The sequence below is a fragment of the Cygnus olor genome, chromosome 7 (genome assembly GCF_009769625.2).
Source record: "Cygnus olor isolate bCygOlo1 chromosome 7, bCygOlo1.pri.v2, whole genome shotgun sequence".
NCBI classification, from domain to species: domain Eukaryota; kingdom Metazoa; phylum Chordata; class Aves; order Anseriformes; family Anatidae; genus Cygnus; species Cygnus olor.
This window is the reverse complement of record NC_049175.1, coordinates 2,908,380-2,925,448: the sequence shown is the minus strand read 5'-3', so window position 1 is coordinate 2,925,448 and position 17,069 is coordinate 2,908,380. Positions and strand designations below refer to the sequence as shown.

Below are 17,069 nucleotides of genomic sequence, written 5' to 3'. Positions count from 1 at the left end.
TATTAAGAGAGCATTTCGTCAATAAGAATATGACCTTGTGAACCTTAATTTGGTAGAATGACTTCCCAAGAGCCCCTAGGAATTCATATCCTCACAGAGTAGATGGTGGAAAGTAATATTCCTAATATTTTATACTTTTGCCTTCCTCATCTCACTTATTTATGCATTGGCCTGGGAGGGACCAGATAGAGAAGTGGAGGCAGAAAAACTGGACACAGGCAATGTGTTTAAACCCAGAGAAAACTCAGTGTGAAGCTCTACCCAGAGCATGGTACTGTCCTACTCATGGATCTCAGATATACTCACTCCTGTCTCTACTCCTGTTTATCAGGGTATAGCCGAGAACATCTCTAACAGAAATTCTCTACTAATTGTTATAAAAATGCATATTACATTTTATTTGTCTTGACAAGTCATGAGGTTCTGAAGACCATTTTGTTGGATGAACTAATGTGAATTACAGACACCACTATAAATTGGGGACTGCCTTGCTGGAAAGCAGTGAGTGGGAGAGGGACCTGGGGGTCCTGGTGGACAGCCAGATGACCATGCGCCAGCACTGTGCCCTTGTGGCCAAGAAGGCCAATGGCATCCTGGTGAATCAGAAGGGGTGTGGTTAGTAGGTCGAGAGTGTTAGGTGTTCCTGCTCCAGCAGGGGGATTGGACTACATGATCTTTCTTATGATCTTTCAAGGTCCCTTCCAATCCCTAACATTCTGTGATTCTGTGAATTGTATAAATCATGATGTATATGATGTATATGATGTATAAAAACATCATGCAGCTGCTTTAGTTCACTGTGATATATCCACAGGGAATAATAATAATAATAAATCTTAATGAAGTGCTACCAAAAATGAGTGGAGAACACTGATTTTTGGAAAGTCTTTCTTATTATAGTAAACAGCTCTTTCTTCATCTGTATTTATAGTAACCTCAGAGGTACTAATTGCTCGGCTGTTGATATCAGCTGCAATGCATAATTTCTTACCATTTTGCCTACATGGAATGCTTTCTGGATTTTGTTGTTTACATATAGGGTATCAGTTAATGAGACATCAATTTAAGCAAGGCATTTTGGCTCTTTTGTGGTCTAGTCTTGCTCAAGTCTTACTTTTGTTGTACTACATTAATTGTAAAGATGCTGGTGCACATCCTAGAGTCTGCAAATTAACATTGGATTGCCAAACAAAGATTAAGTAATTCTTCCTTCTGAAATATAACTTGTAGCTGGTGTGTCCTTAGAAATGTAGGTTTCCATTCCTAATAAATCCAGACAAATAAATTCTCTGTGTTTATAAAAGAAATACAATTGCTTTCCATTCTTCTGGTCAAAGGAAGTTTATTTTGATATTTCAAGTGTGTAATTTTTCTTTCAAATGAGGCCAAAACCTCAGGCTATTGGAATGCTACTGATGAAAACTTTAGAATTACAAAATTAGTGGATCCTTGAGTTAACCAGGATGTAGCTTTGTGGTCATATGTTATGGTTTGTATTCTCCTTAAGTAATTCAAAGTATAAATGTTAATAGAACAATTTAATATATTATAAACAGTAAAGTTGGCCTAGTGGTCAAAAACTTAGTCTTAGCATGGTAAGAGCTTCAGACACAGATTTCTGAAGAGCAGTGCACAATAGATTGTCATAAGATAACAAAATAAGAACTTTTCCACGCTCTACAAAGCATAAAATGTTTTATTTTTTCACAAATACCCCCCCCTCCCCTCCCCAATATAATGAGGACCATATACTCTCTAGGGCCTCTGTAAAGCTAGTGTTAAATAAAAGGTAATGGATGTCATATGAGATATTTCCATTCATTAGCTCCAAGACAAATCCAGTTCAGTCATCTTTGGGAAAAAAATAAAATTCAAAGAAGATGAAATACGTGCTATCACACTACAAGTTTTCTACCCCGATGACATGAAAGAGAAAAGGGCTGTATTTCAGGAGTCAGGGAAATAGTAAAAATGACTCTTTATGGGCAGAGATTGACAAGTTTGCCCTCAGGCACCCTCCAGGTAGATGGTTGAATGACTTCTGCTGCCTGCCTACTGCATAGCATATATGGGGGATCTCATCCTGCCTCTGAGATATTGAAATAACCTATCTTGAAACAAATGCATAGCAAGAAGCACAAAATATATGTCTTAAGTTCTTCAAAGACATCAAGTTCAACATATAATGTTCCCCCTCCACCCCAGAAACCTCTGTGCTGGTACATTTACCATTGATATGCATTTACTTAAAAGATGTTCTTTTGATGTTCTCAATATAGAGTGCCAATAGTGTAATGTATGATCTTGAGTTGGAAAGCAAGGGAAATATTTCATCTACTTTATCTATGTGTGTGTATAGATGTGTGTGTGTATGTAAATAGATATGTTATGTTTTAATTTAGTATTCAGAATACCAGAAAGTTTATTCATAGGAATAGTTCATAGAAACCATTAGAAAGAAAAAAGAACAGAGGAGTACAGAGTATGGGAACATGGAGAAAGAAGCCAATTCTAATTATTGTATGGTTTACTTTGTGTAAGTCTTTATCAGAGACACGTCTATCAGTAATGTTTAGACCTATAGCACATTTGCTATATATAGGAAGAATTGGCAGGGAGAAGGAAAGGGAGAAGCGAACAGTGCTGTTTGAAGTATTTTACTTGATTCCATATACAACCTGGAGGAAACATATGCAGTGAGATTGTAACTAATGAAGCTAGGATTTAGCTAGTGCAACAAATACCTTGAAAACTGTTGATATTTCTGGCTTTTTTTTGATGTCAGATAGGTGTTTCTAAATTTTGTGTATGCAAATAATATTTCCTTCAAGATGAATTCATAGCTTTAGTGGGATTGGTATTTGACTGAAGTGCTACGTGTGGATATACACATCAAAATGTAATTCAGGGAGAACATCTCTGGTATTAACACTTCATTAGTAATTTAAAGGAACATAGACTGCTGTATAAGAGTACATAAGAAGTCCGGATTTGCGATATGATGTTTTTGATGCATTCATTGCAGGGTTGATGTGGAAAAAATGTTTCTACTCTAGAATCTTTACACTACTCATTACTGTGTATGTAATAATTATAACTCTTCTTTCTAATGTGAACAGTCTTTCCATTTTTCCATGCTTCTTCAGTAATGCCAGGACATGAGTTCAATGAAGTTGTAGAAGAAACAGTGCCACCCCTTGGATTATCATTATTATCCTTCTGTTACGTAGGTCTGGCCCTGGAAGGTGTGCTGAGCCCCTTTGGGGTTATCATGGCTTCATCCTAATAATATTTGCTCAATGCCTATACTATCCCTGCAGCTTTGCTATGTTACTCTATTTTTATAAAATGTCATTCCCCCCCCCCCGCCCCTTTTTCCCCTTTTATTTCCTGTGACTGTTCTTAGTGTGGATGCATGAAGTATCTCAAAAGAATAGTCAAAGATCTTCTGGGGCATCTTACCAGAATTGGAGAGAGCAAAATGTTTTTACAGTTTTCTTTAAGTGGATTTTTTTTCTGGAGTTTGTCTGGGTTCTGCTTCGAAAAGGCAGTGTATACTTTTGTTGAACTCTGTCTGGATTTTCCTTAATTTTATTTTTAATGAAAAAAATAAGGATATGTAGCAACTATTCCATGTTTATTCTCCCTTTCTTTTAATCAGACTGATATTTATTTTTAACTCAATGCTAAATGCGTAGTCAGTGTAGCTGCTAGCATATGATTTCGCATTTCTCAATCTTAAACAAACAGTAATTTATTATAAATTAAAAGATTCTTTCCTTCCAGAGACAAGCTATAATAGATGTGTAGCAATTGCAGTGCTGTGCCAAATGCACTGGAATAATAAACAGAGCCAGCAAGCTTCTCCCCATGGCCTAGTTAACATGGCAGTCATTCACATACATATATGCTATTTTACTCCCTTAGTTTCTAGTTTCTGTGGGTTTGGGTTATCAATCTGTCTAGGTTTATACCTCTCTTCAAACATAATAAGTTCTCAAAAATAGATGTTGGCTCCCATGGAAAATCTTGCAAGGACTCAAATCTGAATTTAGACCTAAACTCAAAAACTGTCTCCCTGGATCTAAATAACCAGGTTACATTCAGCGTTTTTAGGTGGGAATACAGCTAAATAAACCTTGCATTTGAGACTCTATCAAATTGATTTATTTATCATGGAAGGGTATTAATTTTATTTTTATTTTAATATACCTTTAAAACGATTGATTCAGGCCCTTCTTTCTCCTCACACTTAGCATGTTTGTGTTGAGCTCGATAACTCTGTCACTTAAGCAAATGAAAAGTGTGTTTCTCTGCTGGCAGGATAATAATGGAGTCTAAGATTCCATTTTCTTCTAATTCCCTTTCTGTGATTTTTGGGGACATTATGAATAGTAATGCTAGGTATGTGCGTTGGGGTAGTAGAAGAGGAAACAAGACTTGACTTAAAGTCAGGTATATACTACAACAGGGGAACAGTGTAGTTGTTTTGTCATATCTCACTGGAGTAGCATGGGAATCAAGCGTCTTACAAAATTTAGATATTTGCATTTTAATGGAAGTTATATGAATTCTCATAGAACATTTAAATTCTTTAAGCATCTTGGAAGATCTTACTCAGGATTTATTTAACTTGATTTAAGCACCACAGTGATGATTATTTAGAGACTGGATATGATGAAAATGCAAGACTGGTATACAGTTATGCTGGTTTCATTACAGAGGTATTCTTTGGCTAGGAGGCAGTGACTGAATATTGTGACCTAAGACAAGTGAACAAGAAAATCAAAATCCATCTTTACTTTTGTACTTTGCAGAACTTGAAAGAATGAGAAGAGTAAGTCAGCTTCTTTCCTATTATGACAGCTTCAGAAAAAGGTGTTTAACTTATATTTATTAAGAATTTCTCTATTTTTGAAAGTGTCTCGCTCTTTCAAAAATATGTTGTTTAAATCTTTTCATCTCTAAAATGAAAATAAAAATACTTTTCTCTGGAATCCAGGTGAAAAATAATCTCAAAACATAGAATACTATGTTGTGATTACTTAGCAAAAAAGAAAGATCTGCACAGAAAGCAAGTGATATTCATACAAATGAATAAATCTGTTTAGTCAGAAGTAGACTGATATTGCTAGTTTATTTCACAAATATGGTTGTTTACATGATGTGGTTTTTAGCCATTTCTGACCTAAGAAGTTGTATTTTAACTGGGACTGTGAGGAGCTGCATGTCCCCTTAGTAGTACTCTGGTCTATCTGGTCTTGAACTACCAATGCTCTGGGTTTATTTTAAGGGATGTTACTTCTAAGCAGCTACTTGAGAAGTACCTGTCAGAAGACTCAAGAACATTCTGTTTTGATTCTGTAGGCCAGTAGATCAGATAAGAGTTGCAGGAGACACAATTTTTCATCTGTTTTGTATCTTCACTGTAGCAGACAGTATTTTTTTTCTGATTTCTTCCAATAAAATCATATTCTATCATACAAAAAATAGCTTATTGGATCCATGTTTTAAAATTCCAAATTACCCAGAGGATGGCATTGTTCAAGAGAATAAGCCTGTCATTACCATATCAGACATCTGAGTTACAATGGGTACAGAAACTATTGTGTAGTTCATGATTTTTCAAGACAAAATTAGAATGCAGAAACTTCAGTTATGCTGTCCTGTGTAGATGCAGACCCACTTCGGGTAGGATGTGAAACTAAATGTTCCCAAAGTGCTAGAGCTAGTAGAATAGACAAATAGACTTTATGTTTGGGGGAAAATAAAAAAAAAAAAAAAAAAGTTAGAGACAGACAGATGTGATTAGTCCAGCTTCTGATGTACTAGGCAGAAAAGCAATTTCTACACAGCTAATAAGGGCTGGATGTCATACCTAACAAAATACATTTGTTCAAAAAATTCAACAGATTTAAAGGGGGGAAAATTGCCCTGGGTGTGTATCCTTTGTATACAAGCTGCATCAAGCTATTATTTTTTAATGTGTTTGGAAGTTAACTGGTGTTTTAGTGTACAAGAGAGCGAAGTAAATACATATTTTTACACAGCCTTATACATAACCTGTGGATTTCAAAAGCATGTTTATAAATGGAAATTCATCATAATCTATCATTGCTCTTGGTTTACCTACCAATGAGCAGATGCTTTTTACTGTAGTCCTGAAGGACAGTTCTTTTAAACGTATACTGCAACTTTAATGGCATACAATGGGATTGCTGGCCATTCGAAATTTAAGATTCTAGGTTAGCAGAGGTTAGGATTTAAGACCTAATTGTCTACTGGATTGCCCTGCTCTGAGATTCGATGTGTTTGTGGCTCTTTTTCAATGCAAGAAAGCATTCTGTGATAATATATACTGTTTGAAATTCAAGGAGTAACAACCTTAATAAAGCAAATGACAGATGAAATAAAAATAATACTATTTTATGATTTTTATTGTGTGTAGAAGAAGAATAAATGTTTCACTTTAACACTGTTAATAATCACTCCTACTTTTCTTTTGTAGGTTGTCTTAGTCTTCGCTCTTAGTATTGGTGCTCTTGTAATATACTTCATAGATTCATCAAAGTGAGTATTCTAGAACATTTTCCTTTCTCTTCTCTCCTACTGCAATTACACATCTTTGAATTGTTCCATTAATCTACTTCAACTCTGTGTTTGATTTCATTGCCTGAGTGTGAAGAACTTTATAATGGTGCATGGTCTACCAAATAACTCAAAGATGGGAAAAATATCCAATATTAACTGGATTGAATGCGATGCCATTGGATCTGTAGGAAGCATAGGCAGAAAAACAGTACCTCTGTGTGTTGAGTTTATACATACTGTTGCAAAATTGTTTTTTCTTTATTGGGCATATGTAAAATCTTTCAAAATCAAGACCAGGATAATAGATATCCACCAAAGAGGAAGAATATCTGCCAAAAACTTAGTTTGCAGGAGGAAAAAACAAAAAAAGTGTTTCAGGAGACTGACAGGAACACTTCTGAAAACAACAAAAAATTCTGAATGAAGTAGACAGTATGAGCATTATATCTCACATATCTATTCAGATTTCCAGCTCCTGCATTTGATAGATATCTCCCAAGATAAGGTAGGCCATTAAACTCTGCAAAACATCTCAATATTTTTTAAATTATGTTGTCACACACCAACATTATCATAGAGTACTGTGTTTTGGCCAGGCAACAGAAAGTTTAATCCTAACCTATTAAGGTGTGTGATGATTTGGTACAAAACAGCATAACTAGGAATATCCTTCCTTTAGTCCCATTCATAGTCCACCTTTGTTTTCATGTTAAGCTGGATGCTGGCACTGGTGGAAGAAGCAAATCAGTAGCTCATGTGAGCTACAAATCAGGCTCATGTGAGCCTGCCTAGCTGTCGGTAGTAACAGTGGGGCAATGTGATACAAACCCTACATGACCCAGAAAATCAGATGTTTCACTTCTGCTGTTTGTACTTACTGATATCTAGGCAGGTGGTAGCAGCAGCAAAAGGTGGTCTTGAATATATGAATGTCAGCAATATGTTGTCTGAGTCAAGTGATACCTTTGTAGTCTAGATGTGCCAAGTAATTTAAGGCAGAGATTTTCTTTGTGGAGATCAATGAAGTGGTGAGAAAACTCAAGGTCTATGCTTCTTCCTCCTTAAAATAGTGTTCTCAATTTTATCCTATTCCTTTAATATGTCACCACTGAAGCACGTAAGATGGTGCTTTTCTGAAGATCTTTTTAAAGCACAATGGTAAAACTTCTTGGTGCTCAACATGTCCAAGTCAAAGGCGTCAAACAGAATAAGATCTGCTTCCACTCATTTCAATTTCAGACCAAAAAAACAGATACTTATTTCTCAGAACAATTGTCTGTTGTGATAGTGATTGTTTATATAACGACTTTCAGGCACTGTACTCTAGAAACCTTTGTTTAATTTTCTTCCTCAAGGACAGCAAATCTGACAAAATAGGAGATGCTTCTGGGGTGCTTAAGCTTTCTGTGGGCTACCTAAACCATGTACTGCTACTAGCTTATTAGCTGCTTTTTCAGTGGGGATAAAAAAATGTTTTAACCGTACATTTCTGTCAGCTTTCAGCCAATGTTTAACTCCCAACTGCAGTTTAAATTCAGAGACCTCAAGTTAATATATTACACTTAGAGACTTTTCCTGTTGTTTTTCCTCCTCTTCTCTTACCTTGCTTTCTTCCCACACACTTTTTTTTTTTTTTAATGTTCATTAGTTGTTTAAATCAGGTTAGAAGCTCCCCAGATATTTCCCTGAAGTGAAAAATTTTGCTTCATTTCGTATTAACAGCTTACCTGACTTCCACTTCAGCAATGTAGAATGAAATGTGGTGGTTATATATTGGACTATTTAAGGTCCTAAGTGTATGATTAAGTAATTCCTTTTAGGATCTGGTCAAACAGGAAATGGTGAAGGGATGAAGGTGGTTTGAGAGGAAGACCATGATAAAACAGCTGGACAAGTGGAACTGTCTTGGCATGTAGAGACAAACAGGGTCTAGTTTGCACACTGGACAGTGATATATACCGTTGTGTGATTTTTCTTGATGATGCATTCTATAGCTGTTGTATTCAACCTGTGCCATGGACACTTAGCTGTCATCTGATCTAACACCTAGAGTGACAAAAATCATGTCTTCAATACAGAGTTGAAAAGTAAGCATTTGTCCAGAACAAAAAGCTGGATTTATTCATCCTAATCTACCAGTAGTTTTGTAGACACAATGGACAGCTATGTACTTGAAGGACTCCTACATGACTTCATACACAACAGGCCTCAAGAAAATGGGCACAGCTTTTACCACCACTTTCTTGGTTGTTGAGGGAAGGAGAGAATGGAGACCCAACTGAGTTTTGTCAGTCAAGGACTTGTCATGATTAATTCTAGTGAAAGGCACTGAGGAATTCTGTAAGGCCAATATTGAAGATACTACCCATTGTTCCCTCTGCTACAGTCATGGTGTAGGGAAGGTGACTGCAGGTAAAACAAATGCCATCACAGCTGAAAGGAGTGTAAATTCAATGCCTTTACTTCTTACATGCTGCCAGCTTCAGTCATTGTCTCTTAGTACCACAAGTTATATATAGAACATTTTTGCATGCTAGCAACTAATGGAAGATTATAGTCATTAAGGTGGAAAATCATTTAGCAGAGAAATGACTATTTTAGCATTCCTACCAATTAAATCCAGTCACATCCCAGTAGGAAATGTTTCACCTATTACTAAATACTAGCCTCCTTCATTCCTTTATTTGTAGCATTACATTCATAAAAAACTGCTTCCTTGGACAATGGCATTTTTCAATACCAGGAATAGTTAAACATGAAAATTTTGCCAAAGATATATTGTCGATATCATCCACAAAATTATTTTATTTTGGGGGTAACAACCAAAACATTACATTTTTATTTTAGAGATTGGTTCACTTTAATGTCTGTCTTTCATTTTTAGTTTGAATAAAAGACCGTTCAAAGAAAAAGTCATAAGCAGTTACTCAGGAGAGTTTTGATTAAGAAAGTGATCTACTTTAGTACATAATAACATCATATATCCTAATAATGGTTCTTTCCCAGTTCATGTTTCCTTTAAAACTTTTCGTGATTTAATTCTTCAAGGTAAGAAAACAATGGAATCATCCTTCATTTTAAAGAAGAAAATCTGACTTGTTGTACACTCTTTAGATGGTTCTCTAGAGTCTGTTGACTGTGCTCCTGTAGAGCAGAGAGCCTGATGTCTGCCAATACTTTTTCATTTTCCATACCTTTTTATATGTAGTTTTCAAAACTTTCTTCCTGTGTCCAGTTCTGTTTTTCTGTTTTTAAAATATATTTTAACAAATGTACTTGGAAGTACTTCTCTGAGTTTTGTTGACATCAACGGTGAAGGTGAATTGCCTATTTTCGTTTGTCATCCTGACCTCTGCATTTCATATTGCACTAGTGACTTGAATAGAGTAGAAAATAACATTTGCTTGCTATTACCATCTTTAGGCATTGTCAGTAAAAGCACTTGCAAAAAACTTCTCAATTTTCTCCTGAACTGGTAACTCAGGGCTCCCTGTTTTCTCTTTCTTGCAATGGTGGTAGTAAGGAAACTGTGATGTGAATATCCTTTTCTCTGATTCTGTTTTCTCTTCTGGGATGCAAGGCAATGTCGTATGCAACCATAGATATGAGCTGTGCTTTTCAGGCACAGAAATTCAATACTTCTGCAAAAAAACTTGCCTTCTAATGACAAGCTATTGCTGGCACTGTCTCTTGAAGTCTACCTCGTTTATTGGAATTCCTTCCTGAAAAACTGGAATCATGCAGAAATAGAACCAAACAATGGCAAGGTGAAAACCTAAGTCTCACAACTTGCTTTGTTCTACTCACCGGAGTTTTTCGGTTTATTATTTTTAGGAGTTGTTTGTATTTTCAAAGGAATTAGTGTAGTCATTACTAAATAGCTTTTTTTTTTTTTTCCAGTACCGTCCCACATATTATACTTAATTAGAATTGTACATAAAAGTACCATCTGGCAATGAGTGTAAAACAGCTGGATCTAAGAATAACAGAGCCATTGTGAATATGAAGATGTACACAAATGTACACACAAGCATATAGGATCATGCTGAGCCCTGAGCTTGTTCTTAACTGCTGCTCCTCTTAATAAGACAGCTTTATTTCTTTTTAAACATGGGAAGAAAAAAAAAACTCTAATTTTTTGTTCTACTTTTCTTTGTATATCTTAGAAGGTTTTGGAAGTACTTGCTCCTTTTGCATATTGATTGTGTAAAATCCTATTTGTGTAGGTCAGATATCCAGGGAACCTGAATACTGTCCAAATGTAAAACTACCACACTTGTCTTAACTACACTGTAAGGAAAATGCCCATATCACAGCTTAATTTTAAAACAATTTTTTTTTTTTGTATATGAATTTTGTGCTTTCCACAAATTTATCTATTCTAGACTTTCCTTAAAATTTACCAAGTTTCAAAACTATCAAAACATCTTACATATCTTCATCTCTGAACCCTTTTCAGCAATTGTTTGACAAGAAAGAGAATGAAAATATGTACTTTTAGTCACCACAAATTCAGGTTTGATTGATGCTGGTCATTCTGTGCTCTGTGGGATTGAGCGAGCTTGACATATTTGGGATTGTATTGCTTAAGAATTAATCCGTGAAGAGTATCACAGAATCACAGAATCATCTAGGTTGGAAGAGACCTCCAAGATCACCTAGTCCAACCTCTGTCCTAACACTAACAAGACCTCCACTAAACCATATCACTAAGCTCTACATCTAAATGTCTTTTAAAGACCTCCAGGGATGGTGACTTCCCTGGGCAGTCCATTCCAATGCCTAACAACCCTTTCAGTAAAGAAGTTCTTCCTAATATCCAACCTAAACCTCCCCTGGCGCAACTTTAGCCCATTCCCCCTCGTCCTGTCACCAGGCACGTGGGAGAATAGACCAACCCCCACCTCTCTACAGCCTCCTTTAAGGTACCTGTAGAGAGCGATAAGGTCTCCCCTGAGCCTCCTCTTCTCCAGGCTAAACAAGAACAACTCCAGGCTTGTTCTTCAGACCCCTCACCAGCTTCGTTGCCCTTCTCTGGACTCTCTCGAGCACCTCCATGTCCTTCTTGTAGCGAGGGGCCCAAACCTGAACACAGTACTCGAGGTGCGGCCTCACCAGAGCCGAGTACAGGGGGACAATCACCTCCCTAGCCCTGCTGGCCACACTGTTTCTTATGCAAGCCAGGGTGCTGTTGGCCTTCTTGGCCACCTGAGCACACTGCTGGCTCATATTCAGCTGCCTATCAACCAATATTCCCAGGTCCTTCTCTGCCAGGCAGCTTTCCAACCATTCATCTCCCAGCCTGTAGCGCTGCTCGGGGTTGTTGCACCCCAGGTGCAGGACCCGGCACTTGGCCTTGTTGAACTTCATACAGTTGACCTCAGCCCATCGCTCCAGCCTATCCAGATCCTCCTGCAGAGCCTTCCTTCCCTCGAGCAGATCGACACATGCACCTAACTTGGTGTCATCTGCAAACTTACTGAGGGTGCACTCGATCCCCTCATCCAGGTCATCGATAAAGATATTAAAGAGGACTGGCCCCAGCACTGAGCCCTGGGGGACTCCACTAGTGACCGGCCTCCAACTGGATTTGGCTCCATTCACCACAACTCTTTGGGCCCGGCCATCCAGCCAGTTTTTAACCCAACAAAGCGTACGCCAGTCCAAGCCACGAGCAGCCAGTTTCTTGAGGAGAATGTTGTGGGAAACAGTGTCAAAAGCCTTGCTGAAGTCAAGGTAGATCACATCCACAGCCTTCCCCTCATCCACCAAGCGCGTCACTTGGTCATAGAAGGAGATCAGTTTCGTCAAGCAGGACCTACCTTTCATAAACCCATGCTGACTGGGCCTGATCGCCTGGTTGCCCTGCAAGTGCCGTGTGACAACATTCAAGATAATCTGCTCCATGAGCTTCCCTGGCACTGATGTCAAACTAACAGGCCTATAGTTCCCCGGGTCTACCCTCCGGCTCTTCTTGTAGATGGGCGTCACATTTGCTAGCCGCCAGTCAACTGGGACCTCTCCTGATAGCCAGGACTGCCAATAAATGATGGAAAGCGGCTTGGCCAGCTCCTCCGCCAGTTCTCTCAGTACCCTCGGGTGGATCCCATCCGGCCCCATCGACTTGCGTACATCCAAGTGATGTAGCAGGTCGCCAACCATTTCCTCGTGGATAGCGAGGGCCACATCCTGCTCCCCATCCCCTTCCACCAGCTCAGGGTACCGGGTATCCAGAGAACAACTGGTCTTGCCGCTGAAGACTGAGGCAAAGAAGGCATTGAGTACCTCAGCCTTTTCCTCATCTTTTGTAACTAAGTTTCCCCCCACATCCAGTAAAGGATGGAGATTCTCCTTAGTCCTCCTTTTTGTGTTGATGTATTTGTAAAAACGTTTTTTGTTATCTTTAACGGCAGTAGCCAGATTGAGCTCCAGATGAGCTTTGGCCTTTCTAATTTTGTCCCTGCACAGCCTCGCAACATCCTTATAGTCCTCTTGAGTAGCCCGCCCTCTTTTCCAAAGATTATAAACCCTCCTTTTTCTCCTAAGCTCGAGCCACAACTCTCTGTTCAGCCAGGCTGGTCTAGTTCCGCGCCGGCTCGTCTTTGGGCACGTGGGAACAGACCGCTCCTGAGCCATTAAGATTTCCTTCTTGAAGGGTGCCCAGCCTTCCTGGACTCCTTTGCCCTTCAGAACCTCCTCCCAAGGGACTCTGCCAACCAGTGTCCTGAACAGCTCAAAGTCAGCCCTCCGGAAGAGTATGAAAGAATGTTATGTAAAACACAGTTTTAATTGACTAGATGAACTGTCTTTAGGGCTCTCTTCAAGGAAGTGGTTTATTGAGGTAGTGTTCTTTGACAGTGAGTCACAAAGTTTACTTCAAACATTAATCAAATAATTTTATACGGAAAAAGAAAACATTTAATTTTAAAGTTACTTTGTCATGTCTGCTGCTTAACTGCTGACATTCTGTTTAGTGCATCATTATCCATTCTTCAGTATAGTTTTTATTAGGTATATATAAAAAAAAGTAGACGCATATATATTTGGCTGACTAAAAATGCACTCTTAATGACACACCAGTTGTATTCTTGTGTTAGGTTCTATATGTAGATGAGTTTTAGAAGGTGTTGTCATTCCATCCTTGAGCTTCAGTGTCTCCTGGGGTGTCTTGCAGTTATTTTTTGGCTAGTTTTTATTATTTAGAGTGAAGCAAGTCTTTGTTACCTACTTGCTTAATAACAGTATTATCTGGAAAACAAGCTATCAGAGACGCTACGCTAGAAATCACTTGCCAAAAACAATGCAAGATGAGAAGTCAGGTTTTCTAGGATTCACATTGCACCTTTTGTCATTGTATAGGAAAAGATTAGGAAGCATGCATTAGAAATAAATATTCTTAGGAATTTACTCAACGACTGCACAAAGAGAAATTATTAGCAAAGCAACTACATTTTCTTGGAATGTTTTACTAGCAGAACTAATTTTGTTTTTCTATGTCAAATTTTTTTTTTCAAGTCCTTATAAATTCAGTTATGCTGTGGGAATATTTGAGGATAAATTGTGATTGTGTGTGATGTTTGGCTTGCCATTGTTTGCTATTGTTGCCATTTTGTCTCGTGAAAGACATTTAATTTAGTGCAATAACGTGTTCTGTAGAAATAAGACAAGCCTGATGAAGATTATATATTTAATTTTAGTATGGATACAGTTTGTCACTGCCCAGGAGGATTCAAATTTTTCTCATTTGTTTAGGCTGTATATATAGATCTATAAATAGGCATATATATATAAGCTTTATAGATACATCTGAGATACGAATTTTAACTGAATAGGTAGTAAATCTGTTCAAATGACAAAAATAAAATATTTTTAGATATCAATCTTATACTTTCATTACAGATCAGTCTGCTTTTCCACATCATCTGGACTAATCAGCAGAACATTTTGGTAACTTCCTCAGTTTCATGACCCTTAGGAGAAGAAAAAAACAATTGAAATCTCAACTGTAACTCAGAAAATACAATAGTTACATCTGAATTTCAGGTGAATCCTAGTGGCCTGACTTATAATAATTAAGATGTTAAAGATTCTCAGAAAAGCAGCTCTCACAGTAAATTCAATTTTTTGATCTTTGATCTTATTTAACAAAAAATAGACTAATACATGTTGTTATAAGCTTCAGGTTAGAGTTTACATATTTTGTTTCATGACACATGAATATAGACAAAGCTGACTTTAAATTCTGGGATCTGGTTCAAGAAAATGTTGTTAGATTATGTTTATCATTGTTCAAATTGCTAAAATTACAGTGGTCTGTGTCTTCGCAAGTAGATTAAAACAGTATTATTCCCTCCATAAGGATAATTTGTTGTAAATAATACAGTCTCATACAGACTGTCCAAATCTCCCGTGGTATCCTGCAGCCAGTCTCCTTCTCAATTTTGATTTTTTGTTCATCTAAGTTTTGTTAATACTGCAGCAGCTTCCATGAGTTGCTTTGAGATGATAAATTTTGTCTAATGCTGAAGTAAATCAAGGTGAATTTCTTTTAACCACCTTTCCTCAACAAAAAAAAAGGGGGGGGGGGGAATAAAGTGGGGTTAATTCTTAAAAACCTGTTAGTTTTGTTTACTGCTCTGTAGTTAAACTGAGCGATAGGTTTTATTTTTGGAAATACAGAAAATCTAGGTTAAATGTTTAAATGAAGCTCTCTTGGGTCATTACTTTCAAATCACTTTTTTTTTACTGTTGTAACAGAAACTTCATGTCAGCTGTTTCTACTGATGATTCTTGGCAAGTGATAATGTATGGTCTGTAAGGACTCAATACCCTTTAAACTCATACAGCATTGAATAAGTTTCTCAGTCATAAATGAAGGCAGACAAAGCTAGTTTTATCTTTACAGTGTTTGTAGTAGACAACTGGGTGTACACCATTGTTGGCTTAATCAAAAGGGAATTTGCAGAAAAAATCTTTATTTGTTGCAGTGAATTTTAATTTTCCTCGTTGCTCTGTGGAGTTTCATGGGAAAACATCAATAGTTAAGATTCAGTGGTCATTGTTGTGTGGCATGCTAGAAGTTGAAGGCAGGTAGGTGTGCAGTGCAGTGCATGGGCTCTGAAGGCAATTGAATAGCAGAAAGATGCATGGCCTTTGCTAGGTACAGATGTTGTCTAAGAGTGAAATCCAGCAACAAAAATGATGTGATTATTTTAAGGCAAAAAGCAAAAGAAACAAGCCACAATGCTGGGGGTTGGGGGGAGGGGGGGGGGTGCAGTGGAACAAATAGCTATTCTCCATGTTTTTCTTAGCTGTCTATGTCAGAAGTATAATTGCATTGCAGTGAACACTGTATATAGGAAAAAAATTCTCTGTGAAGTTTTGAGATTTCATAAATGGCAGCTTTTTAAGCCTTACCTGAATTTAGATGTGAGGAATGACTGAAGATACTTCAAAAGTAGTTGCAAAATTAACAGTGTTAACACAAATAATGCATGACAAGATGTAAAATCTTGTTGTACTGTGATTTTTTTTATATGATTAGGTATGATTGTATGTTCCTTAGGCTTATTGATAGTTGTTTGTCTCTTGTGATACAGCTATCAATCATTATAGGTATTGTCTTAAACTGTTCATTCGCATGCTGAATATACTGAAACATACAAATGGAATTTAGATGCATGTTTTCTATACTGTCCATCTCATAATTCTGTGTTTGCATTTGTTCTCTGACATGCTTGGAGAACTTCAATCTGGTAAATTATATGCACTGAAATGTGCAAAACACTGCCTGAATATCTCTTCCAGTGTACTTAGAAGTTGAGGAAGATTCTAAAACTCCTTAAAAAAATTGTAGTGTTATCCAGCTAGGTTATTATCATAAATAGAGTTAATTCCTCTGTATTTGTTTATCATATTGGTGAATCAACACTGGATTAGAATGATTTTTATTAGCTGTATATAATCACTAGTTAGGCAACATGTAAATATTCTGTTTTCTCAAGACAAAAGAATGCAATGAAGTTTCTGTTAATCAGTAGCAGTGGTTTGTGCTTGTTCAATAGTCCAAATTAATCATTGAAAATGGATTAAAGGAGAAATATTCTGGAAAGATTTTAGATAAAATGCCCAATGTCCCCGTTCCCCCCCCCCCCCCCCCCCCCCCCCCAAAGTTTCCTTATGTAAAAATTGGCAAGCCAAGCTTAGGGGAAAATTTGTGTTATTGTTTTTACTCCTTGGTGTTACTGAGAAATTTTCTTTATCATGATGCATATTTTTGTTGATGGGATAAATTGCAATGGGCTAAATTTTCTTAAGTGTTAAGTTTGTAAAACATTTCAAATGGGTTGAAATTTCTGAAAAACATCTAAAAATAAAAAACGAATAAATCAACTCATGGCATAAATCACGTCTGTTTTGTATATGCAGTCTGGAAATAAGCAATTATCATCTTCAATTTGGTTCATTTTTAGTATTTA

General features: G+C 37.2%; 1 protein-coding gene across 50 annotated transcripts in view; it reads left to right on the top strand.

The window, feature by feature from the left end:
* Nucleotides 1–17,069, top strand: part of KCNMA1 (potassium calcium-activated channel subfamily M alpha 1) — a 481,181-nt gene that overhangs the window by 214,565 nt on the left and 249,547 nt on the right. For all 50 annotated transcript variants that reach the window (XM_040562756.1, XM_040562749.1, XM_040562748.1 and 47 more), the window contains one exon: nt 6,509–6,570. In XM_040562756.1, the coding sequence (XP_040418690.1) occupies nt 6,509–6,570 (62 nt within the window). The remainder of the gene's footprint in view (nt 1–6,508; nt 6,571–17,069) is intronic.